Source organism: Centruroides sculpturatus, unplaced genomic scaffold (assembly GCF_000671375.1).
Source record: "Centruroides sculpturatus isolate CEXI.00-Female unplaced genomic scaffold, Cexi_2.0 scaffold45, whole genome shotgun sequence".
NCBI classification, from domain to species: Eukaryota; Metazoa; Arthropoda; class Arachnida; order Scorpiones; family Buthidae; genus Centruroides; species Centruroides sculpturatus.
Window position 1 is genome coordinate 100,426 of NW_019384310.1, and position 18,633 is coordinate 119,058.

General features: G+C 31.0%; 2 protein-coding genes across 8 annotated transcripts in view; one reads left to right on the forward strand and one right to left on the reverse strand.

Moving 5' to 3' along the window:
- The window catches only part of LOC111621081 (inhibitor of growth protein 3-like), a 32,288-nt gene extending 25,668 nt beyond the window's left edge, over positions 1-6,620 (reverse strand). For 2 of the 7 annotated variants that reach the window (XM_023363179.1, XM_023363143.1), the window contains exon 1: positions 4,787-4,833. The gene's annotated coding sequence lies outside the window, so the exon portion shown is untranslated. Of the gene's footprint in view, positions 1-2,374; positions 2,528-4,516; positions 4,560-4,786; positions 4,883-6,597 lie in introns of those variants that run through there. The other 5 variants (XM_023363192.1, XM_023363156.1, XM_023363185.1 and 2 more) reach the window with 5 other exon arrangements.
- The window catches only part of LOC111621127 (aminomethyltransferase, mitochondrial-like), a 50,677-nt gene continuing 38,508 nt past the window's right edge, over positions 6,465-18,633 (forward strand). Inside the window, exon 1 of the mRNA XM_023363201.1 lies at positions 6,465-6,858. Within this exon, the coding sequence (XP_023218969.1) occupies positions 6,751-6,858 (108 nt within the window). The 5' untranslated portion in view covers positions 6,465-6,750. The remainder of the gene's footprint in view (positions 6,859-18,633) is intronic.

Genomic DNA, 18,633 nt, shown 5'->3' on the forward strand with positions numbered 1-18,633 from the left:
ATCAAATTTGTTATTGACATGCATATCAATTCTTCTTGTTTGTCAATTAATTAATGTAAATTAAAATTGAACTATCAAATTCTCAATGCTTATAATTATGGAAGACTAAAATTGGATGACTAGAAAAGAATAAACAACCTTTCAGAGTTTACTAATTGCATTTTAATTTGGCAATATAATAGCAAAATTAAAACTTATTGATAAAAGTACTTTGCCTTTTTACAATTAATGCTTTTTTTTAACAACCTTATAAATCCAACAATTAATTTTAATTGAATGACAAATTATTTTGGTCGCATTTATCAGCCATTTTTAAATTTGAAGTGTAGAATAAAACAAAATTTGGCAACTTATACATGTGATATTTTGTTTTTTAATCATTCATTTTTTGTTTTATATTTCAAATCTGAAGATTTCTAATAATTTGATAAAACATTTTTTTATTTAATTATAATTAATTACTGTATTATTATTGTATTACTCATTATTATTGTTCTGTTAATATTCATTTATTTTTAATTGCAGAATATCCTGAAATTGGAATGATTATGAAAATTTTAAAATTCATAACTTAAAAAGAGTTATCTTATTTCAAATGGCCATAAATATTTTAAGATATGTTTTTAATCATAATCTCACCATCTTCTGCTTATAGATCCTACAAATAATAAAACAATTTACTAAAATGATGAAACTTTAGAACTAAATTTCTGAATTAAGTAATTTAAATAAAATTATTTAAAAACCAGAGTAACTTTTAAAAATTAAAATTAATACATTACATACACAACACAAAGATTATTCATTAAATTTTAAAATAGCTCATTGACTGAAAATATTTCTTAAAATATGTTTGGCCATCTAAATTTACTATTTCTTAAAATATCATTATGCTAAGTTTTATAGAGCTTTATAAAATTCATAAGTAACATTCAACTTAAAATTACAAATGTTTAACCTTCATGAAATGTTTTAAGGAGTCATTCACAAAGACACTTCTCTGCATTTGGAGCTAGAACTATTTAAAATGACTACTACAAAACCTTTCCCACTTGTTTCTAGCTGTTTATACACGAGTACGAATGTTTGATAATGTTTGAATATCTACCAACTGACGCTCTAACAGACCACAGTGTACCTAAAGAAGGCCAAAAACATTCGTACTTGTGTATAAACAGCTAGAAACAAGTGAGAAAGATTTTGTAGTAGTCACTTATGAAGACATTTAACAGTATGCACTTTTTAATATTAAAATTTAATAATTTTAATAATTTATATTATAAATTTAATTCTAATTTTTAACATTTTTTTAAATGACCAGTATATTTTTATTTTATACAATATCTGATTTTGTATTTGAATAATTGTTGACTTTTGTTATGGGTCTTTTCATATTTTTGAATTATTTTTTAGTGAAAGAATATAGTAACCTCTTTGAAAATTGTTTTGCATGATGGTGATTCTTTAAAAATTAATTACATTTTTTTCAAGTTAATTGAAATGATTCCAATTAAACAATGCAAAATAATTTCACAGAAATAAACAATAATTCAAGTTCCTGTAAATGATATTTGAAATCAATCTCTTACTTGGAACTTGAACATCAGTTTAATTCATTCAAATTGAGTTAAACTGCTCAGTGAATTGTGAAACAAATAAAGTTATCCTAACATTTTTATCAAGTTAGATATAAATTGCTACAATTTAAGCCATTTTGCTTTTTAGAATTTTGATTCTCTGGACAATGAGCTTAATGTAAGAACCATTGCTTTAAAGTATGGACAGCCCATACTTTAAAGCAATGGTTCCCAAACTTATTATATCCATAAACCTCATAGCAAAAACCTGACCATGAACCCTCAAGTGAAATTACTCTACACAACTACAAAATGGCAAAATTTCAAATTTAACTTTGATGATTTGAATAGTGAATGGTGACATAAAAATAAAATATAAATAAAATGTTTTGATATTTAAAGAAATATTTATTGAAATTACTAGCTAAAGCTTGCCCATTTCTGAAAAACAGATATAATATAATGAAAAAAAAAAAAGAAATGTATAATTTATTTCTAATTGTGTTATAAATTACATTACAAAAATATAAAATTAGTAAGTTTTTTATTTTATCTATTGAATTTTCATAGAAAAACATGTTTTTAATCAAAATAAATGAATTATTTATATATTTTTAGTCATTAAATAGTTTTTATAATTATAAAAAACAAGAAATAATTATCACTGTTTTAAAAGAAAAATTAAATAAACATAATTATAATATTCTATAAATAAACAAAATAAATTCTAAAATGTCATAATGTATGCAATAAATATATACTTTCATAATAATAAAAATGGATCACAATCATTTTACTTTTTATTAAACCTTTCACAGACTCCCTGACGTCCACGCACTCCCAAATTAATTTTAATCTGCCACGGACCCCATCAGTGGTTCCAAGGACCTCCAGAGGTCCGTAGGTCCACTTTGGAAAACATTGCTTTAAAGGCTCTGTCTGTGTCCATACTGTACTTAGAAAAAATAAACAAAATGTTCATATTTTTCAACTGATCACACAGTTACTAGTTAAATCATAACCATTTACATTTAAATCTGACAAAAAGTGCTAAATTTTTTATGATTATTATTGTATTTGTTGACTAGGTGGCAACATTGTATACACAAATGTAACAGCTCTGTTGCTTAGAGAATATGCATGCATTCATTATAAGAGTTTTTTATTCAATAGTACTTGTTGTCTAAGTGGTAAAATAATTTTTTTATATTTGAAATTACTTTCCTTTGGGGCACAGAATGCAAATTGAAACTATATTATATGCCTGCATTTACTAGAAATTCTTTATTTTCCTGGTGGGCTATTTGCTTGGTGGCCATTTCTTATTTTCATATACATTAAATTTCACTTAAGAAAAATAATTTAACAAATAAATTACAAGTAATGTCTATTGTATTCAATTTTTAAAAAGTCTTACTCTAATTTAGGCTGTAAGCTACCATGGTACAGTCCATACAAACAGACATCTGACTCATGGCAAAAGCAGTCTATTACTTGAGATTTTTAAAATAACTGGCCTGAATTCAGATGTGGGCCACAAATGGAATGGCCTGCCAGGATGTGCATTTTGTAACTTCTAATTTAAAAATAACTGATCACAACCTAGGCCATACGTAGCCAACATCAAGCCCACATTAGACTAATGCTTGGTATTTGATGGCTCTTACTAAAAAATCAAAATAGTTAATACAGTTAAAACATATTTTGTTGATATAGTTTTCTTAACATTATATTATTATTAACTATGAAATCTATAAAATCGTACTGCCAAAAATGGCAGTATGATTACGTTACCAGCATAGAGGTATGAAGGAGTACATGTCGAGAATTGATATTTGGTACAGAGTATTAGGTGCCCAAATCATTTGCGCATAAAATAATCCAGACTTGTATGTAGTCAGAGGACTGAGAACTGAATCAAAATAAAATCTGAAATGGCCACCCTCTTCTATACAGACACCTCACTCCACCGAAGTCAGGTGGGGGAAAGTACCACCCACAGTCATTCTAAGAAGTGAACTCTGACCTTAGGACTGAACATGTAGTTTCTTCTATGTTAAATAAAATTTGTAACCTAATTCTGTAAATTNGTAACAGCTCTGTTGCTTAGAGAATATGCATGCATTCATTATAAGAGTTTTTTATTCAATAGTACTTGTTGTCTAAGTGGTAAAATAATTTTTTTATATTTGAAATTACTTTCCTTTGGGGCACAGAATGCAAATTGAAACTATATTATATGCCTGCATTTACTAGATTGAAAAATATGAATAAATTCTCTTTATTTTGCCTTGTTTTCTGACTACTTTTCATGCTAATCCATCAATATTTTTCCCTCGAGTATTATGGTAATCCTACCAATACGTACACTTACAAAAAGTACTGTACATACCAGCACTTTTTTGTTTTTGTTAAATATCATTTTTATTGTAGAAAATTTCATACTTTAATTATTATTTTTATAATGTAATTTTTCTTCAGAATATAAATTCTAATATGAAACTGATTTTATTTAAATGAAAAAATTTTAAGTGAAATTTTATGGAGGGTTTTAAATAATAAAAGATTTAATTTTTAGGTTCATTGCAAAAGGCCTAAAAATTAATTGAAGAAAAAAACTTTTTTTGAAAAAGCGAAATTTTTTTCCAAAATTCTTTTTATTTCATAATTCAATTATTAATTAAAAATTCATAACAACTTTTAAATTAAATTATAATAAAATATTGTCAATTTTCGTGGAAATCAACAGACGATTTACAGTGTATGGTTAATTTATTATTCGAATACACTTCTTAATTCAAAAAATGTTAATATGAATTAAGTATCAATTTTAAATACAGACGATAAGCGTGTAACATTCCTATTGGTTGAAAATTGCTAATGATCAAAACTTATCCAATAAACTATTAGAATTCTTACGCTACGCAATCAGAATTTACCAATCAGGATTCATCGGACATGACAATACCGACGGATCCGAATGATTTTCAACCAATCACAAATGACCTATACCAATCTTTATATAAATTTACAGCGCCATCTTTACGAACAATGAAAACAGATAATAAAATTTCTTACGTCACCAAAATACAATTCTAATTTAAACTTTTCCGTTCAATATACAATTTTTAATATTGCGCGATGAATATAGTAAATACAAAACTTTATTCTTTTCATAATAAATTACGTTACGAGTTCTACTAACTTACCAATCGTCAAGACAAAAGTAACTACGAACTCAACGCCAACAAAGATGGACGCCGAATGAATAATTTCGACGATGTCCACACGATGGCGCTGACGACTTAGAGCCAAACGACAGCCGTTCTTCTATCGTGTCTGTGCCTTAGCTGTAGTCAGAGATGCTTCCCTTTAAATTACTAAACTGTAGAAACTATTCCTTTAAAACTTTAAATACTTTCTACTTTAATCCTGTATTGAATCCGTGCAACCGTTTGTTCAGTCAACAAGTAAGTAAATTACCAATTATTTAGGCTACTTTCATCAAGAACACTTATCAGTTAGCTTATTGATAAACCATTTATAATATATAATCACATCTGCTTTCATTTTAATTATAGCAATATAATTAAAATGAATGATTTAAGATTATGGTTATTACATGCTTTAATCATAATTTGCATGTGACACAATATGAAAATTCATATTTTTTTATTTAAAATTAAATTATTTATAAAATGATCAACTTTTAAACTGTGCTGAATGTCTGAAAATGAATATTGNATATTTTTGAATTATTTTTTAGTGAAAGAATATAGTAACCTCTTTGAAAATTGTTTTGCATGATGGTGATTCTTTAAAAATTAATTACATTTTTTTCAAGTTAATTGAAATGATTCCAATTAAACAATGCAAAATAATTTCACAGAAATAAACAATAATTCAAGTTCCTGTAAATGATATTTGAAATCAATCTCTTACTTGGAACTTGAACATCAGTTTAATTCATTCAAATTGAGTTAAACTGCTCAGTGAATTGTGAAACAAATAAAGTTATCCTAACATTTTTATCAAGTTAGATATAAATTGCTACAATTTAAGCCATTTTGCTTTTTAGAATTTTGATTCTCTGGACAATGAGCTTAATGTAAGAACCATTGCTTTAAAGTATGGACAGCCCATACTTTAAAGCAATGGTTCCCAAACTTATTATATCCATAAACCTCATAGCAAAAACCTGACCATGAACCCTCAAGTGAAATTACTCTACACAACTACAAAATGGCAAAATTTCAAATTTAACTTTGATGATTTGAATAGTGAATGGTGACATAAAAATAAAATATAAATAAAATGTTTTGATATTTAAAGAAATATTTATTGAAATTACTAGCTAAAGCTTGCCCATTTCTGAAAAACAGATATAATATAATGAAAAAAAAAAAAGAAATGTATAATTTATTTCTAATTGTGTTATAAATTACATTACAAAAATATAAAATTAGTAAGTTTTTTATTTTATCTATTGAATTTTCATAGAAAAACATGTTTTTAATCAAAATAAATGAATTATTTATATATTTTTAGTCATTAAATAGTTTTTATAATTATAAAAAACAAACCANTTATTCGAATACACTTCTTAATTCAAAAAATGTTAATATGAATTAAGTATCAATTTTAAATACAGACGATAAGCGTGTAACATTCCTATTGGTTGAAAATTGCTAATGATCAAAACTTATCCAATAAACTATTAGAATTCTTACGCTACGCAATCAGAATTTACCAATCAGGATTCATCGGACATGACAATACCGACGGATCCGAATGATTTTCAACCAATCACAAATGACCTATACCAATCTTTATATAAATTTACAGCGCCATCTTTACGAACAATGAAAACAGATAATAAAATTTCTCACGTCACCAAAATACAATTCTAATTTAAACTTTTCCGTTCAATATACAATTTTTAATATTGCGCGATGAATATAGTAAATACAAAACTTTATTCTTTTCATAATAAATTACGTTACGAGTTCTACTAACTTACCAATCGTCAAGACAAAAGTAACTACGAACTCAACGCCAACAAAGATGGACGCCGAATGAATAATTTCGACGATGTCCACACGATGGCGCTGACGACTTAGAGCCAAACGACAGCCGTTCTTCTATCGTGTCTGTGCCTTAGCTGTAGTCAGAGATGCTTCCCTTTAAATTACTAAACTGTAGAAACTATTCCTTTAAAACTTTAAATACTTTCTACTTTAATCCTGTATTGAATCCGTGCAACCGTTTGTTCAGTCAACAAGTAAGTAAATTACCAATTATTTAGGCTACTTTCATCAAGAACACTTATCAGTTAGCTTATTGATAAACCATTTATAATATATAATCACATCTGCTTTCATTTTAATTATAGCAATATAATTAAAATGAATGATTTAAGATTATGGTTATTACATGCTTTAATCATAATTTGCATGTGACACAATATGAAAATTCATATTTTTTTATTTAAAATTAAATTATTTATAAAATGATCAACTTTTAAACTGTGCTGAATGTCTGAAAATGAATATTGTGTAACAAGTCAAATTCTATTGTTCCTTGGCGTATTCGAGATCTCGGCGTACTGTCAATGGCTCTCGGTATGTCCGTTCGAAATCTCGGATGACTTGCAGTTGATGCCGGCAAACGGGCAAGCGTCTTTATTCGGTGCTTGACGTGCCATCAAACGAGATGGTAATCGCCACGAGACTCTTGAGAGCTCTATTTTGCATTGACAATTTTGAATTTAATTTATTTGTTGACGAATGTACCCTAAATAAATTAAGATCAAGTTAATACATTAATGGAATATTTTAATGTGGGCATATCAGTATATTTATGTGAGACATCACATAATGTTTAATTGTTAACCTGGCACTCCTCCTGGTCGGATTTGTAATGCTGTTACTCGAGTGTGAGCACTGCGCTCACTCTACATATTTTTGTATCCTTAATGATTTGTCTTGAGAAATTTTACTAAGATTAGGAAATTGTGTTATGAATAATACACAATTTCATGTTTATTTTACTTTCTTTTGGTTAGAATACATTAAAAGTAATTTTTATATAGAAACAGAAAATTGGTATCTGCTCAGACCAATAAAAACAGAAATATCTGATATCTGAAATTATTATTAAACTTAATTATAATTTCTATTTAAGCTTGAATCCATTTAGTACGGATTTTTAAAATTGCATTGTTTGTAGATTGTTATTATGTGGTGTCTGCAGATTAGTGTAATAGGCTACACTCTTGGATGCTGTTTTTTTGGCAATATGCACACTATTCTCTTGATATTGATGTTGCCTGTAGAGGATCTGGTTTCTGGTTTCTTTTTCAATACTTTCAGGATTTTTACACAGAGATTCTCATTGTCTGTGAGAAAGAATCCTCATTGACATTTTCTTACTCAGATTCCTCATCAAGCCATTTCAGAAACATTTCATTATGTCTTATGATAGTATGTATGTACAATATCATTTCACAATTAGAATCGTATCACTTCAAATGTAAAAAGAAGACACACTATTACTTGTGGGTGAGTGTCGTGTTAACTTATTCAACACGGCTGAAAAGGCTGTACTGAAANTCATATTTTTTTATTTAAAATTAAATTATTTATAAAATGATCAACTTTTAAACTGTGCTGAATGTCTGAAAATGAATATTGTGTAACAAGTCAAATTCTGTTGTTCCTTGGCGTATTCGAGATCTCGGCATACTGTTAACGGCTCTCGGTACGTCCGTTCGAAATCTCGGATGACTTGCAGTTGATGCCGGCAAACGGGCAAGCGTCTTTATTCGGTGCTTGACGTGCCATCAAACGAGATGGTAATCGCCACGAGACTCTTGAGAGCTCTATTTTGCATTGACAATTTTGAATTTAATTTATTTGTTGACGAATGTACCCTAAATAAATTAAGATCAAGTTAATACATTAATGGAATATTTTAATGTGGGCATATCAGTATATTTATGTGAGACATCACATAATGTTTAATTGTTAACCTGGCACTCCTCCTGGTCGGATTTGTAATGCTGTTACTCGAGTGTGAGCACTGCGCTCACTCTACATATTTTTGTATCCTTAATGATTTGTCTTGAGAAATTTTACTAAGATTTTATTTTACTTCCTTTTGGTTAGAATACATTAAAAGTAATTTTGATATAGAAACAGAAAATTGGTATCTGCTCAGACCAATAAAAACAGAAATATCTGATATCTGAAATTATTATTAAACTTAATTATAATTTCTATTTAAGCTTGAATCCATTTAGTCTGGATTTTTAAAATTCCATTGTTTGTAGATTGTTATTATGTGGTGTCTGCAGATTAGTGTAATAGGCTACACTCTTGGATGCTGTTTTCTCATTCTTGTTTTTTGGGCAATATGCACACTATTCTCTTGATATTGATGTTGCCTGTAGAGGATCTAGTTTCTGGTTTCTTTTTCAATACTTTCAGGATTTTTACACAGAGATTCTCGTTGTCTGTGAGAAAGTATCCTACATTTTCTTACTCAGATTCCTCATCAAGCCATTTCAGAAACATTTCATTATGTCTTATGATAGTATGTATGTACAATATCATTTCACAATTAGAATCGTATCACTTCAAATGTAAAAAGAAGACACACTATTACTTGTGGGTGAGTGTCGTGTTAACTTATTCAACACGGCTGAAACAAAGGCTGTACTGAAAGTGTTAATGATTAATATTATTTCCAATTCCAGTATCTTGTTGAAAGTGATACTCAGGTAGAAAAGTAGACAAGAGTTTGGCTACAAAACTTCCAGGAAGCCCGAGTTACAAGCATTTTAAAACGAATGTTGAATGCAGCACTGCCCTTTAGTAACGGCAGGTTAAAGTGTAATCTTGGGATTGATTTCATTATGTATAACTCCTATAGAAATGAAAAAATCTTCATCCCTCTTTCTCTTCAAAATATTCATTTTTGATTAAACTGTTTTCATTAAATAAGTTCAAAAATAAATTTAATGTAATATGGAAGTCCATATCATTTGCCATTTTTCTTGTTTTTCTTTCCTGGTATCCTGGCAATCAGTGTGGATTCTCTAAAAACACCAGCAGTTGCATTACTTCTGGCAGTATATCACTGGATTGATGTGAGATTTTCAATATACCTAATGTGATAACAGTAATTGAAAGTTCCTAAAACCATGGGTGTTATGTATGTAAACCTCCAGGGGATAATCCACACCGAATTGACCTAGTTAGGCGACCCTGCACTTCTGACCTTTGTTGTGTTCCTTTGTCTTTGGTCAGTTGTGCGTTAGCTGTTGTAACACTAAGACCTGGAGGCACAAAGTTACGTTTGTATTATAATAAAGTTAATTATATATATGTTAACAAATAGTCATTTATTTTACGAACACAGCAATTGGCAACAAATTGATAAAATTGGCAACGAATTGGCAATAAGGATAAAATTGGCAATGAGGACAAAAAGGATATAAAAATGAGTGAACTTACAGAATTAATTTTAACTCTAAATGTGTTTATCAAGAAACTACAGAGTCAGTCGGTGGAGACAAAACCAGAACTATCAGTTCAACGAGTTCTCCAAACGCAAGCCCTAACCTTTGAAACTTATGACAAAACGGCTAAGACCTTTGAAAACTATTCCCAATGTCTGGATAATTTTTTCAAAATCAAAGGGCTAACCGGTACAGATGCCATTACTGAACAACTAAGGTAATGATATTAATCAATTGTCTTGGACTGAAACATTATCAGCTACTGACCAACCTAACAGCACCAGAAATACCCTCTAAGTGAACCTTTGCTGAATTAATGAAGTTGCTACAAAATCACCTAACACCCAAACAAAATATCCTAACAGAACAGCATAAATTTTTGTACAGAGTACAACATAATGGTGAGTCCATTTCAAATTACGTGACTTCGTTAAAACAACTCTCGAAAAGCGCAGATTTCAAGTCTATTTGTAACAATGCAGACTGTATAAAATCCGTCATAGATCTAATGTTAAGAGTACAATTCATAAGTGGTTTATGAGATTTCGACATACATGAGAAAATTCTACAACAAATCAACGTAACCTTTGAAAAGATGCTAGAAATTGATTTAGCCATAGAAGCTTCCAAAATTGAAAATGATGAAGTATATAAAAGTAACCACCTTGTTCACAAAATTGCCAAAAATACTCAAATAAAACAATGCTCACAGCTTCAAACACAACCGTCAAATCATAACAGAAGCAGAAAAGAAGATTACAGCGAAAACCTACTTAACCCTAAAGAACTTCATTTAGAAGGACTATGCTTACATTGTGGAAAAAACAACCATAAATCAATAAACTGTAGAGTCAAAAACCAGCTGAAGTGTGAACGATGTCATAAAAAAGGACATACGGGAAAAATATGCACATCATCCTTAAGGAAACAAACATCAACAATTAACAGGAATCATAACGTCCACAATATTAATCACGAATGCATAATTGACTTTGATATAAACAGTGTTCTAGACATATTTGTTAATAGAACAGGAACTGATGACAGACTCCTCACAGAAATTTATGATAATGGTACAAAAGTTAGTTTTGAATGTGACACTGGCAGTCGCGTCACTATCATCAGTTTCAACAAATTCAATTGTTTACAATTGAATGCGCCCATAGCAAAAACGAAAGTGACCTTTCAAAATTACACAAGAAAGATTTTCAAACCCCTAGGAGTGGCAAAAGTAAAAACTAAAAATGTTGGTAATTACAGTATAGAGGACTTATATGTCATTCCCTTCCAAAAAAAATGCAATAGTAGNAATTATTGGCCGATAGCCCTAATAAGCTGCATTAGCAAAGTGATAGAGATGGTGGTAAATGCCAGGCTCAGATGGTACCTGATGGAACATAATATGTCCTTTTATATATGGAAAACTGATATATTTTGTATCTATATTTAGCTTTTTTGATTTATTATTATTTATTTTACTATTTATCTTGTTTTCCCAGCGATCTATTAAACTATTAGGATATCCTAATAGTTTAATAGATCGCTTGATAATCTTAGCTTCCGATATTGAAATCAGAAAGTGAATACCAGCTAATTTCATTATCAATGTTTGATATTACTGATATCGAGAATTATTGATATTTACAAAGTTATTTAATGTAATTCAAGTACTGTATTCAAATTATTTTGTATGTATTTGTCACAATATTCTTATTTAAACAGTGTTAAGTTAATTGTTATGTTAGTTTTAGATTTTTGAAATTCTGAATGTGTGTTAATAGGAGAATTAAATTGATTTAAATTCTCTTTAAGTAACTGTCTTCTATAATTTTAATGAAATCGATTATTTTAAATACCAGTCACTGAGGGGGCAAGCCAGCCCATTACGTCTTGGTTCTAAGCCTGGTAAATAAATGGTGAGGGTTGGGCATATGACCGTAAAACATATGCCAAAACCAAATGGAATAATTTATAACAGAGAATAACAGAGATTATGAGAATTTGGGTGTACCAACGAGTGACACAGTCATGTCGCCCGAAAACTGTAAGAAATGAGTTTGGGCTATTGTACCAAGGACAGGTTTGGCTAAAGAAAATTAGTCCAATGAAAGGAAAAGAGGAGAGTGTTTAATGTTAGAATGGAATTTTAAACATTGGGACAATGACTGGAAATAGCATAGAGTTAGTGAACTTGATTCAACAAAGAAGGCTGAGATCTTATACATTCAAAAAAACTAGATGAAAAGGAAGTAAAGCATGGAAGCTGGAGAACAGCTTTAAACTGTTTTCTGGAGGAGCAGATGAAAAAGGATATTATAGTAGACAAGAAGTTAAGAAATGGTGTTTGTGAGGTAATCAGAAGGATTATTAGTAGTGTTGCAACGAATAGTATATGAGATTTAACTATTGGATACCGTATTACGAGAATGACGATATCGACAATTGTGAAAAATAAAGACATTATTAAATCTGCTAACGTTGCGAAAGGAGTTAAATCAATTTCTAAACAGAGATCGAAGACATTAGATCATGTTGAGAAATTGCTTTTGCTTTGGATAACTGAAAAACAGTGTGCTGGCGACATCGTATCGGAAGCAATTATTTGCGAGNAGTAGACAAGAAGTTAAGAAATGGTGTTTGTGAGGTAATCAGAAGGATTATTAGTGTTAAGCTGGAGATATGAGAAAGATTTGTCATAATAGTATGTGTGTATGCTCCCAAATAGAATGTGAAAAAGAAAAAAAGGATAACTTCTGGACAGAATTAGATAAAATGGTAATGGAAATACAGTGGGTGATCAGTTAACGAACAAATCAGATAACAAACACTTTCGCAAAATATTTTTATGTTCGGACAACAAACACCTCACAGAACAAATACAAGAAGTGACATAAAATAATGAATACCAATTGGTCTTCCCTTGTCTTCAGGCAACAATTCAAAACTTTTTGGAGCGCAGGAGACGTCAACATCGACGCTCAATCCGGTATATACTGATCGGATAGTATTCCTCCGAACTTTGAAACTCTCCCTTGTAATTCCAGCCTTTTATCTTTCTGACAGAAACAATTCTTTTATAGTATTCGCGAGACTGTCGAATGGGCACTCGTTAAGTTTTGCATTGGTTTTTATTTTTGAAAAGTGAGAGTATAATAGCAAAGGTAGAGTGGGCAGATGTCTGATGTTGCTGGGCAGTACAGCTCAAACAGGTCTACGGTAGGCTGCAGTTCAATCTTATCTAAGAAAGATACTGTATTATCAAGAAGACTCAAGCATCTTAAGGAGTAACAAAAATCACATCTGAGAAATAAACAACATTGAAGGAACCTGAAATGAAACTCATAATGGAACCTAAAATGGATCTGACGACAGAAGAACACCAAGAACTTTTGATTGACGAACACCAAGAAACTTGGCGAGATATGTTTTCTTCTGAAAAAGAGTATTAATGCTGATATCTGCTATTAAAGATCTTATTGTTTCCCTAGATTGATTGTTTATGAGCATTTGGGTCAAAGTTCTACCTGTTTATGATCACTTGTGTCTGATAACTTTTCATTTTGACATTGACAGTTCATTTAACACGTGTTGGAGTCATCCTGGACTCATTGTTTACATTTTGTGCCGCGTTGTTTAAATTATGGGATTTTCCTCTCCCTCTCATATTTAATCTATCATTATTATTTAATCATAAGAATACTGCAATTTACATGATTTCAGACCTCGGTTGGGTCCTCACAGACAGGAACCAATCAATAGACCAAGAAATACAAAATGTCAAAGACAAGTCTACAGGCAGCTGGAAGTCAATTTCATGCTGAATACAAACTGTATTTCAAAAGTACAAATCTAGGAGCCAGTTCACAATATATAAATTACATGCTTTACAGAAAACCAAGAGTACAGATGTTGGTCTAGTCCAAAAATCCACTATGCCATTCTCCAAAACTTATCATCAACAGCAAAATTGTTGTTACTTACTATATTTAATCAAATATGGACAGAACAAAAATACCTGCATTACTGGAAGAAAGCAATAATCATCCCAATCCAGAAACCAAATAAATGTGCAACAAATCCACAAAATTATTGGCCAATAGCCCTAATAAGCTGCATTAGCAAAGTGATAGAGATGGTGGTAAATGCCAGGCTCAGATGGTACCTGATGGAACATAATATTCTATCACCAATACAGGGAAATTTTCAAACCACAGAACAGCTCCTTTTCCTTGAAACAGACATTCGGGAGTCATTCCTTCGCTGTCACCATCTGGTATCAGTGTTCTTTGAAATTGAAAAGGCATATGACAACATGATGGCATGACATATTGACAGATCTATATGATATATGATTAAGAGGGAACCTACCAGCTTTTATAGGAGGATTCCAGGAAAATGGACCTTTCAAGTCCTAATTGGAAATACATTATCAAACACATTCCAACAAGAACAAGGAGTAACACAAGAATCCATCCTTTCACCACTACTCTCTATCTTAAGAGTTAATAAAATGTTAAAACTAATATCACCCAATATAAAAGGGTCAATGTATATTGACAACTTACAAATACATTGTTCAGCAGCAAGTATGACCATAATTGAATGCTGGCTACAACTGACATTAAATAAATTAGAATCCTGGACACACTCAAATGATTTTACTTTCTCAACTTGTGTACACTTCTGCAGTATCGAAAGACTAAATCCTGATCTGACAATCTGGCTCAGAGATATACAAATAAAAGTCCAAACAGAAACCAAATTTTTGGGTATAATCTTGGACAAGTCTCCTACATTTAAACTGTATATTACCTACCTAAAGGGCTGGTATATATGTGTAATGAATATATTGAAAACCCTGTACAATATGTTTTGGGAAACTAACTGGAAAGCCATGCAGAAAATCTATCAGGTACTTATACTGGCAAAACCAGACTATGGAAGTGCAATAAGACTACACCTGCTTGACCCAATTCACGCTATTGGAATATGCCTGTGCACAGGATTGATCCAAACCACACCAGTACCAAGCTTATATGCAATGCAGAATCAATGGAACCACCTCTGTCTCCGTGAAGATTGCATCTCTCATTACAATTATATCTGAAACTCCAAAACCATAAGTTATAACTATTACATCAACTAACAATCCCATCAATTCCAGAAGCTTTCCTTCATCAGCAACTCTCTACAAACCTCCAAGTTTGATACATTTTCATAGTGATCTATAAGCAATAACTCTTCCACTTGTACTGTACCTCTAAGTCCATTGACTCTCAATACCTCTATGGCTCTATCCAGCAGTTATTCATTTTGACTTAGAGCTACACAAAAGCAATGACTCCAAATTCTGTATAGCAACAATTATTTAAAGAACACTGATCTCAATATAGTCTTACAATACCCATATATGTAGATGGTTCAAAATCAACAACAGTAGGAGCAGCTTTTATCTGCATTGAGGCCACCTATGCTGCAGGGCTGCCTGCAGAAACAACCACAGAGCTGTTTGCAATCTTCATGGCTCTCCAACATATATAAAGGCACAATCAAGACAGACAATAATATACACAGACTAATGCAGCGCACTATAGGTAATCAATAGTTGTAAGATAACATACCACCTGACACTCAATAGCATACAACATCTACTCAAACATCTCAAATATGCAAAAAATACAACAGCCTTCTATTGGCTGCCCAGACATACAGGACTCCAAGGAAATGAAATAGCAAACAAACTTGCAAAACAGGAATCAAGCAAGAACTTTCAGACTATACCATAAAGATCTTTACTGTCATATTAACAAGTACATATATAACAAATGGCAAGAGGACTGGGACAAACAATTCAATAAACTACACACAAGAAAATCAGAGTTAATAAAATGACCAACCAGCCAATGGAAAAATCGGAAAGAAGAAATAGTACTTGCTTGACTGACACAACTATCTNTTAAAAGTTGCAAAGAGTGCTGTGACATTAAGAAAAACCCAACAAAAGCCTCAATACACAAATAGGAAACGCCTACAAAAAAAACTGGCAAAGTATACACATCGATTATGCAGGACCATTCATGAATCATTATTTCTTTATTGTTGTTGATGTTAAATCAAAGTGGCAGGAAATATTCTATACAAAGAAAGCATCAGACACATCCATCACAATTCATTTTCTACGTGAAGTCTTTAGTCGATTTGGTCTACCTGAGATTTTAGTAAGTGGTGATGCAAGTATTTTAAAGTCACAAGAATTTCAAGAGTTTTGTTGGAGAAATGGAATCTGTCAAAGTTTAATAGCACCGGGACACCGAGTCACAAAAGGCCAAGCTGAAAGATACTGTCACACCTTAAAAAATCTCAAATGTATGAAGTATGAAAATGGTACCTTACAACAGAAGCTTCATGAACTACTATTCTGGTATAGAGCGACTCCCTTATCTAATGGAAATAGTCCAGCAGAAAACTTATTAGGACATACAATAAGAACAAAATTAGATCTGCTCAAACCTCAGGCACAAGCCTTTCAAAGAAACATAACCGAACAACAAATTGAAAATTGACAGGTGCAATGACATAGTAAACAATAGAGTCTCATTCCCAGCTAGTGCTAGTCCACACCCAAACACAATTAGCTATGACAATGGAACTGTAACGACTTTACCCAACAAAAAGGAGACAATGACAAAAACAACTTCCGACCAGTCCCCAGAGGAGGGAGAATTTAACCGAACGATGACAAACTCAAATGAATCAGAATTTTGACAATCAATGTGAATACAAAGACCAGTACAACGCCTAAATTTCTAAACGAACAAATTTTAAACAATATTTTATTAAACATGGGAAAGTTGTTATGTATGTAAACCTCCAGGGGATAACCCACACCGAATTGCCCCTTGACCTAGTTAGGTGACCCCACACCTCTGACCTTTTACATGTTCCTTTGTCTCCAGTCAGTCGTGTATTAGCTGTTGTAATACAGACCTGGAGGCACAAAGTTACATTTGTATTATAATAAAGTTAAGTATATACGTTAACAAGTAATCGTTTATTTTACAGACACAACAATGGGCCATGTTCATTAACACAGAATGATAAGTAAAATAATTCTAATTGGCTAGGAAGGCAAAGCAAATCATTTAGTAAAATATTTCTTACAAATTAATATAAATAACGCCTATATAATGGTCCAGCAAAAACAAAAATTTAATTCTTTTTGCTGGACCATTATATAGGCGTTGTTTATTTATATTGATATAAGTTAATTCCAGTAAGATTTTTTGATTATTCTTACAAATTGCAAATTATTGCCATTCTTACCATTTATGGCAAGTGTGCATTAGGTGCATACACATTTACTGCCATAGGTAAAGAATATATATGTCAAAACTGAACAATTGCTTAAACTAGACATTTATTTAGATTTTTGCAACAAGATCTTGTTTAAAAATAATTTAATGTATTTTATCTATTAATCCAGATGACAAAATGTTTTAAGTTTTTACTCAAAGTTTCAGGAATTAAGATCAATTATTTGTCAAATGTGACAGTCAATAGACTTATGTCATCTGTAGAAAGCAATAATCACAACAACTATTGGCCTTAATACAGTGGTACCTCGGTATACGTCTGCTTTAGAATACGTCCAATTTGGAATAAGTCCTGTTTGGATGAAACAAATTTTGCTCGGTATATGATTTAATTCAATTATACGTGCCATCTATGAACAAGTAGCACTATCGGTGTATTAGACCAGACTAGACGTTCGTGGTGCCACAGTTTATAACTTTGTTTAAATTTCTTTTTATTTTAATTTGTAAGTAAAATGTTATTATTTTTATTAAACATGAATTGCAAAAAGGCAACAGAAAAATAAAAAAATGACTAAAATCACAATGGAACTGAAAAAAGAGATTGTTGAGAAATATGAAGGTGGAATGATGTTCGAGATTTAACTATTGGATACCGTATTACGAGAATGACGATATCGACAATTGTGAAAAATAAAGACATTATTAAATCTGCTAACGTTGCGAAAGGAGTTAAATCAATTTCTAAACAGAGATCGAAGACATTAGATCATGTTGAGAAATTGCTTTTGCTTTGGATAACTGAAAAACAGTGTGCTGGCGACATCGTATCGGAAGCAATTATTTGCGAGAAAGCTAAAAAGATACATGCTGATCTCATGAAAAATCAAGCAGGAACTAGCCAGGAAAGCAAGGTGTTTAAAACCAGCCATTTTTTTTTTTACATGAGAACGGATTAATCATTTTTACATTACTTCTTATGGGAAAGGTTGGTTTGATATGCGTCCTATTCGGTATAAGTCCAAACTGCAGGAACGGATTAAGGTCGTATAAACAGGTTCCATTGTATATCTAAAAACTGGTTATTTTAAATATGTATAAATTAACTTATACCTACCAGAAATATGCTTGATATAAGAATATTTTCTCTTACCTTCAGTGACCATCATCTTGTTACAAACACTTACATTTGAACAATTCGAATTTAAACAAACAATATACT